This window comes from Cydia fagiglandana, chromosome 27 (genome assembly GCF_963556715.1).
Source record: "Cydia fagiglandana chromosome 27, ilCydFagi1.1, whole genome shotgun sequence".
In the NCBI taxonomy this organism is placed as follows: domain Eukaryota; kingdom Metazoa; phylum Arthropoda; class Insecta; order Lepidoptera; family Tortricidae; genus Cydia; species Cydia fagiglandana.
Genome location: NC_085958.1, coordinates 9,099,611 through 9,111,744, shown reverse-complemented (window position 1 = coordinate 9,111,744; position 12,134 = coordinate 9,099,611). Strand labels below are relative to the sequence as shown.

General features: G+C 42.4%; 1 protein-coding gene and 1 long non-coding RNA gene across 2 annotated transcripts; both read left to right on the top strand.

Moving 5' to 3' along the window:
• The first annotated feature begins 111 nt into the window (after positions 1–111).
• LOC134678017 (uncharacterized) lies at positions 112–3,596 on the top strand. Its single transcript, XR_010100151.1, has 4 exons — positions 112–167; positions 1,332–1,394; positions 2,114–2,164; positions 3,488–3,596. It is a non-coding gene; the product is annotated as an uncharacterized LOC134678017 (long non-coding RNA).
• Positions 3,597–7,528: 3,932 nt separating this feature from the next.
• LOC134677822 (uncharacterized) lies at positions 7,529–8,677 on the top strand. The gene is made up of 2 exons (XM_063536249.1): positions 7,529–7,582; positions 8,003–8,677. Exon 2 carries the CDS (start codon positions 8,072–8,074, stop codon positions 8,675–8,677), a length of 606 nt encoding a protein of 201 aa, XP_063392319.1. The 5' UTR covers positions 7,529–7,582; positions 8,003–8,071.
• Positions 8,678–12,134: the final 3,457 nt, after the last annotated feature.

Genomic DNA, 12,134 nt, shown 5'->3' with positions numbered 1-12,134 from the left:
TTACTTTGCCTCATATGTGGATAAAATGCAACTTTGCTATTCGTTTTCGAAGTGCAAAGTAAGCCTTTCCGAGCTGGTGTGGTGAAAATAATAAAACATATTTTGTATTTTAGGAACAGGAATTAACGACGACACAAAAACCTCTTACGGATGAAGATGTCAAGGAAGTAAGTTTTTCTGACAAATTTTTATTTTAACGAAGCAAATTAATAATTACATTTAAAAGAGCAACTAATAAGTAAAATTCTATAGATTGCATGCGGCCAGTTTGCGCTTCGGGTGCACCAATACCTACTTAGTTGTGCATACAAGTCTTAAAGTTCGTTTTTTTAGCATTAGAAAGAACTTGCAAGAAGGTAAAAAGCGATCTTGACATGTCTTTTAATTGAAAAACGCTATTTAAAAATCAAAAACAATTACTTACGAAAGCAGAAGAATATAAATGATCGTATTATATTCATAATTGTTACATATTTGCCGTAACTTATTTTTAAAATGTGTTTTTCAATTAAAAGACACATCAAGATTGTTTACCTTATTTCTAATGCTAAAAAAACGAACATAGCGAAATGAACGCGCGATGCTAGCTACCTACCTGATATGATTCTCCAAATTGGAAATTATTTTCATTATCATTCTAATACCGTTTGATGTAGCACGTTCGAATTGGTCTGTTAAGTTCGTACACTCAATAATAGAACACCCTGCATGCACCTTCTAACCTCATGCCACCTATACAAAATTATAGCCAAGAAAGTTAGAATTTTGTTGTATTTTCAATTGGGTTCAATTTCATTTGCACGAAAATTCAACGAGACAAATGAAATGCTACCTACTTCGTTTTTGATTAAGGTTGATATTCTATCGACACTGAGTGTCCATCCTAGACCCCTATTCGACAAGCGACGTTTGACGTATCGTGTTGATCTCCCGTTGATGTGGGAAAAATCATAAGTTCTCGAATACGTACAATGTCAAAATTTGACATTAACAATCCACAGTTAGGGTGACAAGCAAACCAAACCGAACCACCCTTAGTTTAGAGTGGAGTTTTGGTTGGACCAAATGATATTATCCACCGTTGATGGAATCAACACTCAGTATGCGATAAAATCAACTGTTGATTTGACGTGGATGCGAAATCTGACAGTTGTACGTGTCGAATTTGGCCCCTAATGTACATTGGGAGGCACGAGGCTATAGACCGACCGCTTAACTCACGGGGCGACGGGGTGGGACGACTATAGGGTCCCTCCCTGTCGCCCCCGTACCGCGCAGGCGAGGACTCATTTAAGCGGTCGGTCTATAGCATGAAACTGTTTATTTTTCAGGCTTATAAGGCAAGAAGCTATCTTTTCGACCAAGCGCGGCAACGATACGCAGTAAAACGAATGGTAACTTAGCGTCAGCTTTTTATTAGATAAAAATTTATTCGTGAATATCACAAACATGTACGGACATGTACAGACAACAAAAACAAGAAAAGAAGACATCATTAAGTGTGCATCCCGAAATGGACCCAACTATCAGCATAAAGCCAGCGCTGGTCTTCTATACACATTACTTAAAAAAAAAAACAAATACACAAGATAAAAAGTCATTAAGAAAACAAAGAAATCGGTAACATAGACAATTTAGTTGTACCGCTTGTTAAATACAATGGGATGTGCTCTGATGAATTGTTTCACGTGATACCAAGAGCTGCTTTCTATCACCGACCCGCTCGCGGTAAGCAGGGTGTTCATCTTCGGTGGGCGCCGTGGTGGAATGTTTGCGTTTGGTGAAATCCCAGTGCGCGAACGACGTGTGAAACGCCAAAGTAGGTTTAGTGGGTACCCCCCCCCCCACTCTCGCCAAGAGGGGAAAAAGGAGCGGCGAAGTCCCACTGTGCGTAAATCCATACTCTCTCCGTCAAAAAAAAAAGAGGTGATGTCGAGGTTTTCTTGAGGGGCTCTGCATGAGGGGTTCTTCAAGAAAAGAAATGTGTAACTGGGAGTTTTATTTTTTTTTACTTTTAAGGTAATAAACAAACATAATTAGCATGGTACGAATATATTTACGTGCGTAATTAATTTTAACATTATACATGTAATGTTTTATTATTGTTTCACAGGCTGTACCTGAACCTTCTTTAAGTCGAAGAAAAAGACAAGCCGAAATGGAGGTAAATATCGCTATTCATCTAAACTGTCTAGAGTCAGATCAAAGCTAATTTGGCAGCGATTTTGTTAGCACAGACTGTGCAAGTGTTATCTTAAACGTCAAACTTCTATTCTATTATGACGTTTAAAATAGGTACACTTCATGAATCTACTTCATAATCTTGTGCTTCCAGTCATTGATTATAGTGATGTGTGCCTTACCAACCTTTCACAAGGACTCTTAGACAGACTGGATAGACTTTTAAACAGCTGTATTAGATTCATCTTCGGCCTCCGCAAGTACGACCATGTCTCTGCCTTTCGACGGAAACTTAATTGGCTTCGTGTACGGGAACGCAGGTGCCTCAGGGTGCTGTGTATGCTCTACAACATATTAAACGACCCAGCGATACCGGAGTACCTGCGGTCTAAATTCCAGTTCGTTACCGCACAGCCAGGCCGTGAGCTACGTTCCTCCCGAAAACTAACTCTGTCAGTTCCATTGTATCGCTCCGGATCCATGACCAACTCCTTCACCATGCATGCGATTCGTCTTTGGAATTCCCTCCCTCTCGAGATAAGGCAAAGTCAGACCAAAACTTTGTTTAAAATCAAGTTGCGCAGACATCTTTTAGAAAAGTCTCTTAGCTAAGTCTCATAAAAATCTGAAAGCAGGTATATATATATATATATATATATATATAATATAATATAATATTATATGTACCCATATGTATGTTAGTATATTATGTATGTATAAGTAAGTATATTATAGCAATATATATATTTGAAATTGTATGTTGTTCAACATAAAAATGTATACTTAAGTAATAGTGAATTTTTCGTACTTTTAATTTTTCTTGCACCTATTTACTACTTGTTCTCTGTTTGGCCCAAAGGTTAACTGGTAGAGAATGCCTTCTGGCATTAAGTTCGCCTTTTGTACAATTTTTACTGTGCAATAAAGTTTAAATAAATAAATAAATAAAATCTAGTATTAAACTGGATTGGGCATGAGTGGTGGGGATAACTGACAGAACGGGATAGTCTTATGTATCTTTCAGTAGGAGTAGCAGCGAAAGCGCTATTATTGTTTGTCCTTGTCACAGTCTCACATTTTATTTGTTTCCCACCTTTTTTTTAGTATGGATAATTGTGGGCAACAAATGAATTCGACCAATCACAGTGTCGCATTTGCGTATGTTTTGTCCCTCACGGAGGCACGCGTATACCACTTCTATAGGATATGCTACTTCTATGGTACACTTGCACAATCTGTGCTAACAAAATAGCTGCCAAATTAGCTTGGGCAGACCAAGCTATGAATGTACTTATTTTGATTTCAGTCGGTTTCCGACGCACCAAGCTCCACATCAGATGTCGACAGCAAAGCGGCCTACATGCAGCCGGAAACTTATGGAATGAACCTCAATGGTGATGGAGGCTACGTTTGGAATGTACGTACCCCCCTCTTTTTTTTTCTAAGACTAACTTTAGCCACTTCTTAAGGCTGCGTTTCTTTATGTGCGAGGATGCGAAGCGAGGGATGTGTTTGTTTAGCAGTGGTGGGCAAAGTACGGCCCGCGGGCCATCTGCGGCCCGCACTAAGAGAAAAGTACAACAAAAATACACTTAGAATTACAAAAATAAACTTAATCCGGGGACAAGGAGAGTTAACTAATAGGAACAAATTGACTTTTGCAATTTCTATTAGTTCTTGCAATTTCTATTATCTGTTTGTTGAAATTATATTTGGGATTACTGAGCTGTTTGTAGAAATAAATAAACTTTACAGAAATAGTGAAACGTCCATAATTATTACTAAAACTTCATTTTTTCCCCCAGTACAGAACTGTTTTTTAATTCCTGGTGATGATTTTTCTCTCAGTGCGCGAATGGATTTTATTATTATTAATAAGGACCGTGCGCGTTGGAGGGTCTGCCATCTTGTGGCCTGAATCGGAAACATATGTGCACATGTTCATCACCAAAGCAAGTGCTACCATCTAACCGTTCTCGTCGGTACTTTCCTTGTGTATAGTAGATTCTGCCATTCGGCCGCATAAACGATACATTTACGCCTCGCCAAAAATCTGACTGGTCCTATGCTATCCCCTATTAGCGAATCTGTCTGTGCGAAGGTGACAATCGCTATCGTTTCGCCATCAAATCGCTTTGTGTCTCTCTATCACTCTTCCATATTAGAGAGACAGTGACAATTTCGATCGCTACGGAGCGTAAGCGATTGGCATGTTGGCTACGCGGCCTGATCTTATTGGTTCTTCGCAAATCTCTGATAGAAACGCAACTTAACTAACTAACTAAGCCCAACTGTCCCCAATAAATAGTTTTCGTATACTTACACATAAGTACGATCACTTCCTCTTCGATAATTATCATTACTTATAATAGTTACATTACATTCTACATTGTACACTGGCGTTCAAAAGTGCATGTAAATGTTTCAAACGTAATATTAAGCCATTACGGTCGACATCTATCTAAGTATGCACTTTTGAATGCCACTGTACATCCGTGGCGTCACCTCTTGTCACCTACAACGTCGTGCCACAAGATTGTAACAGATGGCGTTAGCAAGTTCCACATCGCGCTTACGGAGCTCTGACTGTTACTATAAATATAATATAACTTCTAACCAACTCTCAGTGGACTTTCGGTTCCTGGAGATAGAGTTAGACCAAGAATTACCCAGCTGGTAAATGTTGCGACGCGGATACCGGATGTTACTGACCATACACCCAATTGCCTTGACCTTCTGCTGACAACTGATCCAGACAGGCACTCGGTTTCGGTCTCAGCTCCGCTAGGATCGTCCGATCACTGTCTAGTGAAATCCGTGTCGATCCACTCTCCTCCTGATCTCTGCCCTAGGGGCACGAGGAGAGTATGGCGATACGAGTCAGCGGACTGGGATGAGATGCGGCATTTCTTTGCGTCTTTCCCCTGGCGGCAGGTCTGTTTTTCTTCGGGTGACCCCTCGTGTTCTGCTGAGGCTGTTGCGGATGTGATTCGGCAGGGAATGGAATATTTCATTCCGTTCTCCGACCTATCGCTCGATCACAAGACCCGAGCATGGTACAATTCGGACTGTGCTCGAGCCGAGGCCCTTAAGCAGTCTGCATACCAGGCTTGGGTATTAGCCCGCGATACCAAAGCTGGAGCACAGAGGGTTCGCGCGAGGAAAAAAGCCTTTAACTCAGCTGCCAAGTCCTGCAAACGGGTGCTTCGAAAGGCTCGATTCGACCACGTCAGTCGAATAGGGGCCAAACTCGCCTCCTACCCTCCTGGTAGCAAGCGGTTCTGGTCCCTGTCGAAAGCGGTCGAATCCAACTTCTGCCGACCCACATTGCCACCTCTGCAGAAACCTGATGGGACACTGGCCCACTCCGCGACAGAGAAAGCAAACTTGTTTGCTTCTCTGTTTGCGAGCAATTCACGTCTAGACGCAGGCTCAAAACTTCCACCTACGCTACCTCAATGCAGTTCCTCTATGCAGAGAATTGCTATTCATCAAAAAGAGGTACGCCGAGCTCTGCAGAATCTTGACGTGAATAAGGCCAGTGGACCAGACGGTATACCTGCACGTGTACTAAAGCAGTGTGCGCCTGAGTTGTCTTCTGTACTGACACGCCTGTACCGCCTCTCTCTCCAAACAAGAACGGTGCCGAAATCCTGGAGGCTTGCAAACGTGCAGCCAGTACCCAAGAAGGGTAGTCGTGCTGATCCCTGCAATTACAGACCAATCGCCATTACCTCCATGCTCTGTAAAGTCATGGAAAGGGTACTTAACGGCAAGCTGCTGGCATACCTCGAAGCAAATGATCTGCTCAGTGACCGTCAATATGGCTCTCGCCGAGGTCGGTCTACTGGGGATCTTTTAGCGTATGTCACGCACTGCTGCGGCGAGGCCATCGAGAGGAACGGTGAAGCGCTTGCTGTTTCACTGGACATCTCGAAGGCCTTTGACAGGGTTTGGCACGCAAGTCTCCTTAGCAAGCTTCCTGCATACGGCATCCCTGCTGACTTTTGTAGCTGGCTATCTGATTTCTTGAGTGAACGGTCGATCAGAGTAGTTATTGATGGCTGCTCTTCAGACCTCATGGCCATTGACGCCGGTGTTCCTCAGGGGTCTGTTCTCTCCGCAACCCTTTTCCTGCTCCACATTAACGACATGCTGCAACCCAGCATTGTAGGTTATGCAGATGACAGTACGGTTGTTGAGAGATATTTGGCTGGTGCAGGGGACAGCAGGGAGGATATACGTTCACAGAGAGAGGCCATGGTTGAGCGAATGAACTTGACCCTTAGTCTCGTTTCCCAGTGGGGTGATGACAATCTGGTCACGTTCAATGCCTCCAAAACGCAGACGTGTCTATTTTCCGCAAAACGGAGTCCATTCGACCTCTGACTCCTTCTTTCCGGGGTGCATCTGTACCTATTGCCGACAGCCTGGAACTCCTCGGCATGGAGCTGAGTTCAGTCCTCAGCTTCGGCAGCTTCATTGAGTCTAAAGCACAAACTGCGGCCAGAAAGCTGGGCGTCCTAAATAAGGTGAAGCGATACTTCACACCTGGACAGCTTCTAACACTTTACAAAGCTCAAGTCCGGTCGTGTATGGAGTATTGCAGCCACCTGTGGGATGGCTCAGCTAAATACCAACTCGCCGCTTTGGACTCAGTGGAGCGCAGAGCCAGGAGGATGATTGGCGACAAGAAGCTAACGGCTAAGCTTCAGTCTTTGGCCCATCGGCGGAAAGTCGCCAGCCTGTCGGTATTCTACAGGTTGCACTTCGGGGAGTGTGCCCAAGAGCTACACGAGCTTATTCCACCGTCCCCATTCTACCATCGGACTTTTAGACGCACGGCCGGTTTCCATCCTCACTTGGTAGATATTTCACCAATTCGCACGAAGCGCTTTGCTTCTACTTTCCTTATGCGCACTGCCAAGGAATGGAATTCCTTGCCGGCGTCTATATTTCCGTGTTCTTATAACCCGGCAACCTTCAAATCAAGAGTGAACAGGCACCTTCTGGGCGAGCTCGCTCCATCGTAGGCCACGTCTACGCCTCGGCTAGTCTGTGGCCATGAGTAAGCCCATTCATAATAAAAAAAAAAAAAAAAAGAAAGGTCTGCAGCGATTTTGATAGCCCACGCAGTGCCAGTGTTATTTTAAACGTCAAACTTCTATGAAATTATGACGTATAAATAATACTTGCACTGCATGGGCTATCAAAATCGCTGCAGACCTTTCTTGGTTTACTCTAGTACTCTCTACTACCCCTCTCTACCTTTCTACACATTCAGGAACAGATTCAGACATTATAATATGACAGTAATACGATATTAAAATGATATTTGCAGAATTTGAACAATCCTCCAACATACTACGAGCTCGGATCGTCGAACGGAGACCCTAATGAGGTACGACAAATAATTAATACCTACTTAACAAAACCCTAATGAGGTACGCAAATAATTAAGTATGTACCTACTTAACACAACCCTAATGAGGTACGTCAAATAATTAAGTAGCTACTTAATAAAACCGGACCAGTGCGAGTCGGACTCGCCCACCCAGGGTTCCGTACTTTTTAGTATTTGTTGTTATAGCGGCAATAGAAATACATCATCTGTGAAAATTACAACTGTCTATCACGGTTCATGAGTTACAGCCTGGTGACAGACAGACGGACAGTGAAGTCTTAAAAATATGGTCACGTTTAAACTCTATGGATATTTATATTACTGAAAAAATATTTTAACACAATTTAATGGTTCTGAGAATTGCCGAAATATTTTTATTTTTCTGCAAACTAAGTACTGAACTGAACATGTTTATAGGGATCATCTGGTCCACAAAGTCAAGAAAACACGCCACCATCCAGTGAAAACGCTTACATTCCCCCCGCTATGCCCAACGAATCGGAAAGCTCTGAAGATATATACATTGTGACTAACAGACCTATCGCACAGCCGTTAGAAACTATACCAGAGACAAATCCTGAACCTAGTAATGAAAGTCTAGAACCAATTAATAATAATCCAGGAGTCATTAATGAAAATCTAGGACAGATTAATGATAATCCAGAAGCAATTAATGACAATCCAGGACCGATTAATGATAATCCAGAAATACTTAATGATAATCCAGCACCAATAAATGAAAACCCAGAACCAAGTGACAGTGTAGCAAAATACCCCGTTGAACCAATTATCGGTGACGAAAATTCAAACCTCAAACCAGAAAATGAAGGTTTTACTAATAGACCTGAGTACGAAAATCCAGAACTTCCGCTGCAGCCAGGAACTGCTGGAACAAGTGTTCCACAACCTGAAGGGATTGAGTATCCAATAAGTGGAAATCCTGGTGGAGAGTCAAGTGAAAATCCTGGTTACGGTTACGGTCAACCAGGTGAAACTAAGAAGGGTTCGACTGAAGAAAGCTCGGAAGGATACCAAATTAAGGTAGGCTATAATTACATCTTAAATCCTAAATATTGGAGTCCGAATCCTTGAAACTTTAATTAGATAGGTACCCATATAGAGAGTTATAAATCATTTGGAGCATTCAAAAATTTTCCTGTAATGCCGGCTACATACGTAACGACAAATCGATACGATTATCGTAACGATTTGTCATACACACGGTTCGATTTATCTGCACAGTCGGACTGCACAGTTTTATCGCAACGATTTATCGTTACGTATGTAGCCGGCATAAGTAAGTACAACTGGAATTTTGTAAGAAATAAAAACCAAAATATTATAAAAATCCGTTATACTTACTTGCGTATTTTTACATGCAATTAATGTTCCCACCTTCCCACCGCAAAAATAAATACGCAAATATATAAATATAACAAACCACCAAAACTTTTGAAAATTTTTAGGCCCCAGTTTCACCACGGTGACAGGTGCGACAATTGTCAGAAACTTCGCAAGAGAAATATCTGTTTTTTTTCCAATATAATAAAGTTTTTTTTTAATAATAATGATGGTGGCAAACAGGAATACGGCCCGCCCGATGGTAAGTGGTAAACGAAGCCCATGGATGCCTGTGACGTCAGCAACAGTGAAGTTTTACAATTCTCGCACCTGTCACCGATGTGAAATTGGACTTTCTTTTTCTGTGGCAAATTGTCAAAAAAAAACCGGGCAAGTGCGAGTTGGACTCGCGCACGAAGGGTTCAGTACCATAAAGCAAAAAAAAATCGGAAAAAGATGCAAAAAGAAAACGGTCACCCATCCAAATACTGACCACGCCCGACGTTGCTGAACTTTGGTCAAAAATCACGTGCTGTATGGGAGCCCCACTTAAATCTTTATTTTATTCTGTTTTTAGTATTTGTTGTTATAGCGGCAACAGAAATACATCATCTGTGAAAATTTCAACTGTCTAGCTATCACGGTTCGTGAGATACAGCCTGGTGACAGACGGACGGACGGACAGCGAAGTCTTAGTAATAGGGTCCCGTTTTACCCTTTGGGTACGGAACCCTAATAAGTATGTATAATAATCTGAGTGTTTCAGGCAATACCAGTGGCCCCTACACTCCCACCGCTAAACTACGACGGTCTACCAGACTACATAAGAGACGCTATTTCATCTTCCGAAAAACCGGTAATTCTTCCTCGCGTTATCCCAGCCAAAGAGAATATATTGTAATAGAGAGGTAAAGTCTAAGATAAAAACGTGCCCCTTAGTTTGACAACCAAAACAGATGGCGCTGTACTCCGCCATCTATTTTGCGGTCACTTAATTGTCAAACTTCAACTTTTGACAATCAGAGTTACCGCAAAATGTATGGAGCTGTACAGCGCCATCTCGTTTATCTGTCAAATTCGAAGCACAAAATTGTCTTAGATTTTACCCATCTTACTCAATCCATATATCTTTGTCCCGGCATTTCGCCAAGGCTCATGAGAGCCTGGGGTCCGCTTGACAACTATTCCCATGATTTAACGTAGGCACTACTTTACGAAAGCGACTGCCATCTGACCTTCCAACCCAGAGTGTAAACTAGGCCTTATTGGGATTAGTCCGGTTTCCTCACGATGTTTTAACGGAAAAGCGACTGGTAAATATCAAATGATATTTCGTACATAAGTTCCGAAAAAGTCATTGGTACGAGCCGGGGTTTGAACCCGCGACCTCCAGATTGCAAGTCGCACGCTCTCACCGCTAGGCCACCAGTGCTTCAAAACCGAAAAACCGGTAATCTACATTTAAAACTTCTAAATTTAGCAACCTCTTAACTCTGCTAAATTTTGTATCTTCCTAAAGTCATAAATTAAAATGAATAAATGCTTATGGCTCCTCTACACGATGGCCCAGCGCCGGCCACTCCAAGGGACGCATTTATGCGTTAGAGGGAGCAAGTGATATTGCTGTCTCATTCTACCGCATGGCTGCGTCCCTTGGAGTTGGCGCTGTGCCATCGTGTAGAGGAGCCATTATGATTATGAATACCCCAGTGTGCCCCAGTACATAGTGGTCAAGGATAGTCCATGGCAAGCCATCGCCATTGGGTACAATGGTGGACGACTGACCATCAATTGGCTATCGTGGTGCGGAATCGGCAAGTCCGTTTTGACACTTCAAAAGAATCGTGGCGTAGCGTGGCCTGTGCTGAGCAGCCAATCGCCAGTGCAGTGGCTTGGCTTGGCCCATCGTTAGCCACTGACCTGGTACCTTAACACATTTAGCGCCAAAAAACTGTCGGGTACTGTTCGTAGCGACTTCGCGCTTCATACGGCAAAGACGTGGCTACGCGCTACGAGCGTAACCCGTAAACTTAGTGGCAATGAATGTGTTAACAAACAGACATACCAAAATGACGGATAGGGTCAAACTATTAGATATCAGGGTCAAACAGAAAACTGTGTTACGTCTCTCCTGTAGACATACACAAGAGTTAAGGGCTATAAAGGTTAATTTTCTTATTTAACCCTTATCCACGTGAAAAGGTCCTCCTCTTATTTAGAGAACTATGATAAAATCATTCCTTACATGCCCACAAGCTGTTAACTATTGCCCACAGGAGAGAAAACTAGTGTGTTCGCGCGAACTGTACATTTTTCTCTCCTGTGGGAAATAGTTAACAGCTCGTGGGCATGTAAGTAATGATTTTATCATAGTTCTCCAAATAAAAGGAGGACCTTTTCACGTGGATAAGGGTTAAATAAGAAAATTAACCTTTATAGACCTTAACTCTTGTGTATGTCTACAGGAGAGACGTAACACAATTTTCTGTTGGACCCATCAACGGTTTTCTTCGCCTCTAATCCTCAGGCGTCCTACGAACAGACCGACAACCCATACATCAATCCTCAACCGAAACCGGAAGACAAGCAAGTGATGCAAGACCAGATGGAGGGCATATTCGCCACCATGCCACCAGTGGAAGACATTCCTAAGACGTATGGCATGAATCTGACTTCGGATGGCGGACATGTTTGGAATGTAAGTACAAATGGAGTGCCACAAGGTAGAATTTTAGGTTACCTACTTTTCCTTCTGTACAGGCGGGGTCATCCATTAATTACATCACATGTTTAGGGGGAGGGAGGGGTCAAGAAAATGTGACATACTGTGACATGGGGGAGGGGGGGAGACACAAACTTTGTGACGTCACTTTAACTTCATCAGTAACCGAAAATTTATTTAAATTATTTTATTCGCTGTACATTTAAATAACAAGTTTTTAAAACGATAATCGTTTTTATTCCTTTAATTTTCTTTCCTAAGCAGTTTTGGGTTATAAAATTACTAATATTTATATCGTCAAAAATATTTTGATAAAATATAAATAATACTTAGGTACTTAATTCGATTTGGCGATTTCGTAGAAAAAATGTGACGTCACACTAGGGGGGGAGGGGTTTGCCAAATGTGACCAAGTGTGACAAGGAGGGGGGGAGGTGTCAAAAAACCTAGAAATTCGTGTGACGTAATTAATGGATGAGCCCACAG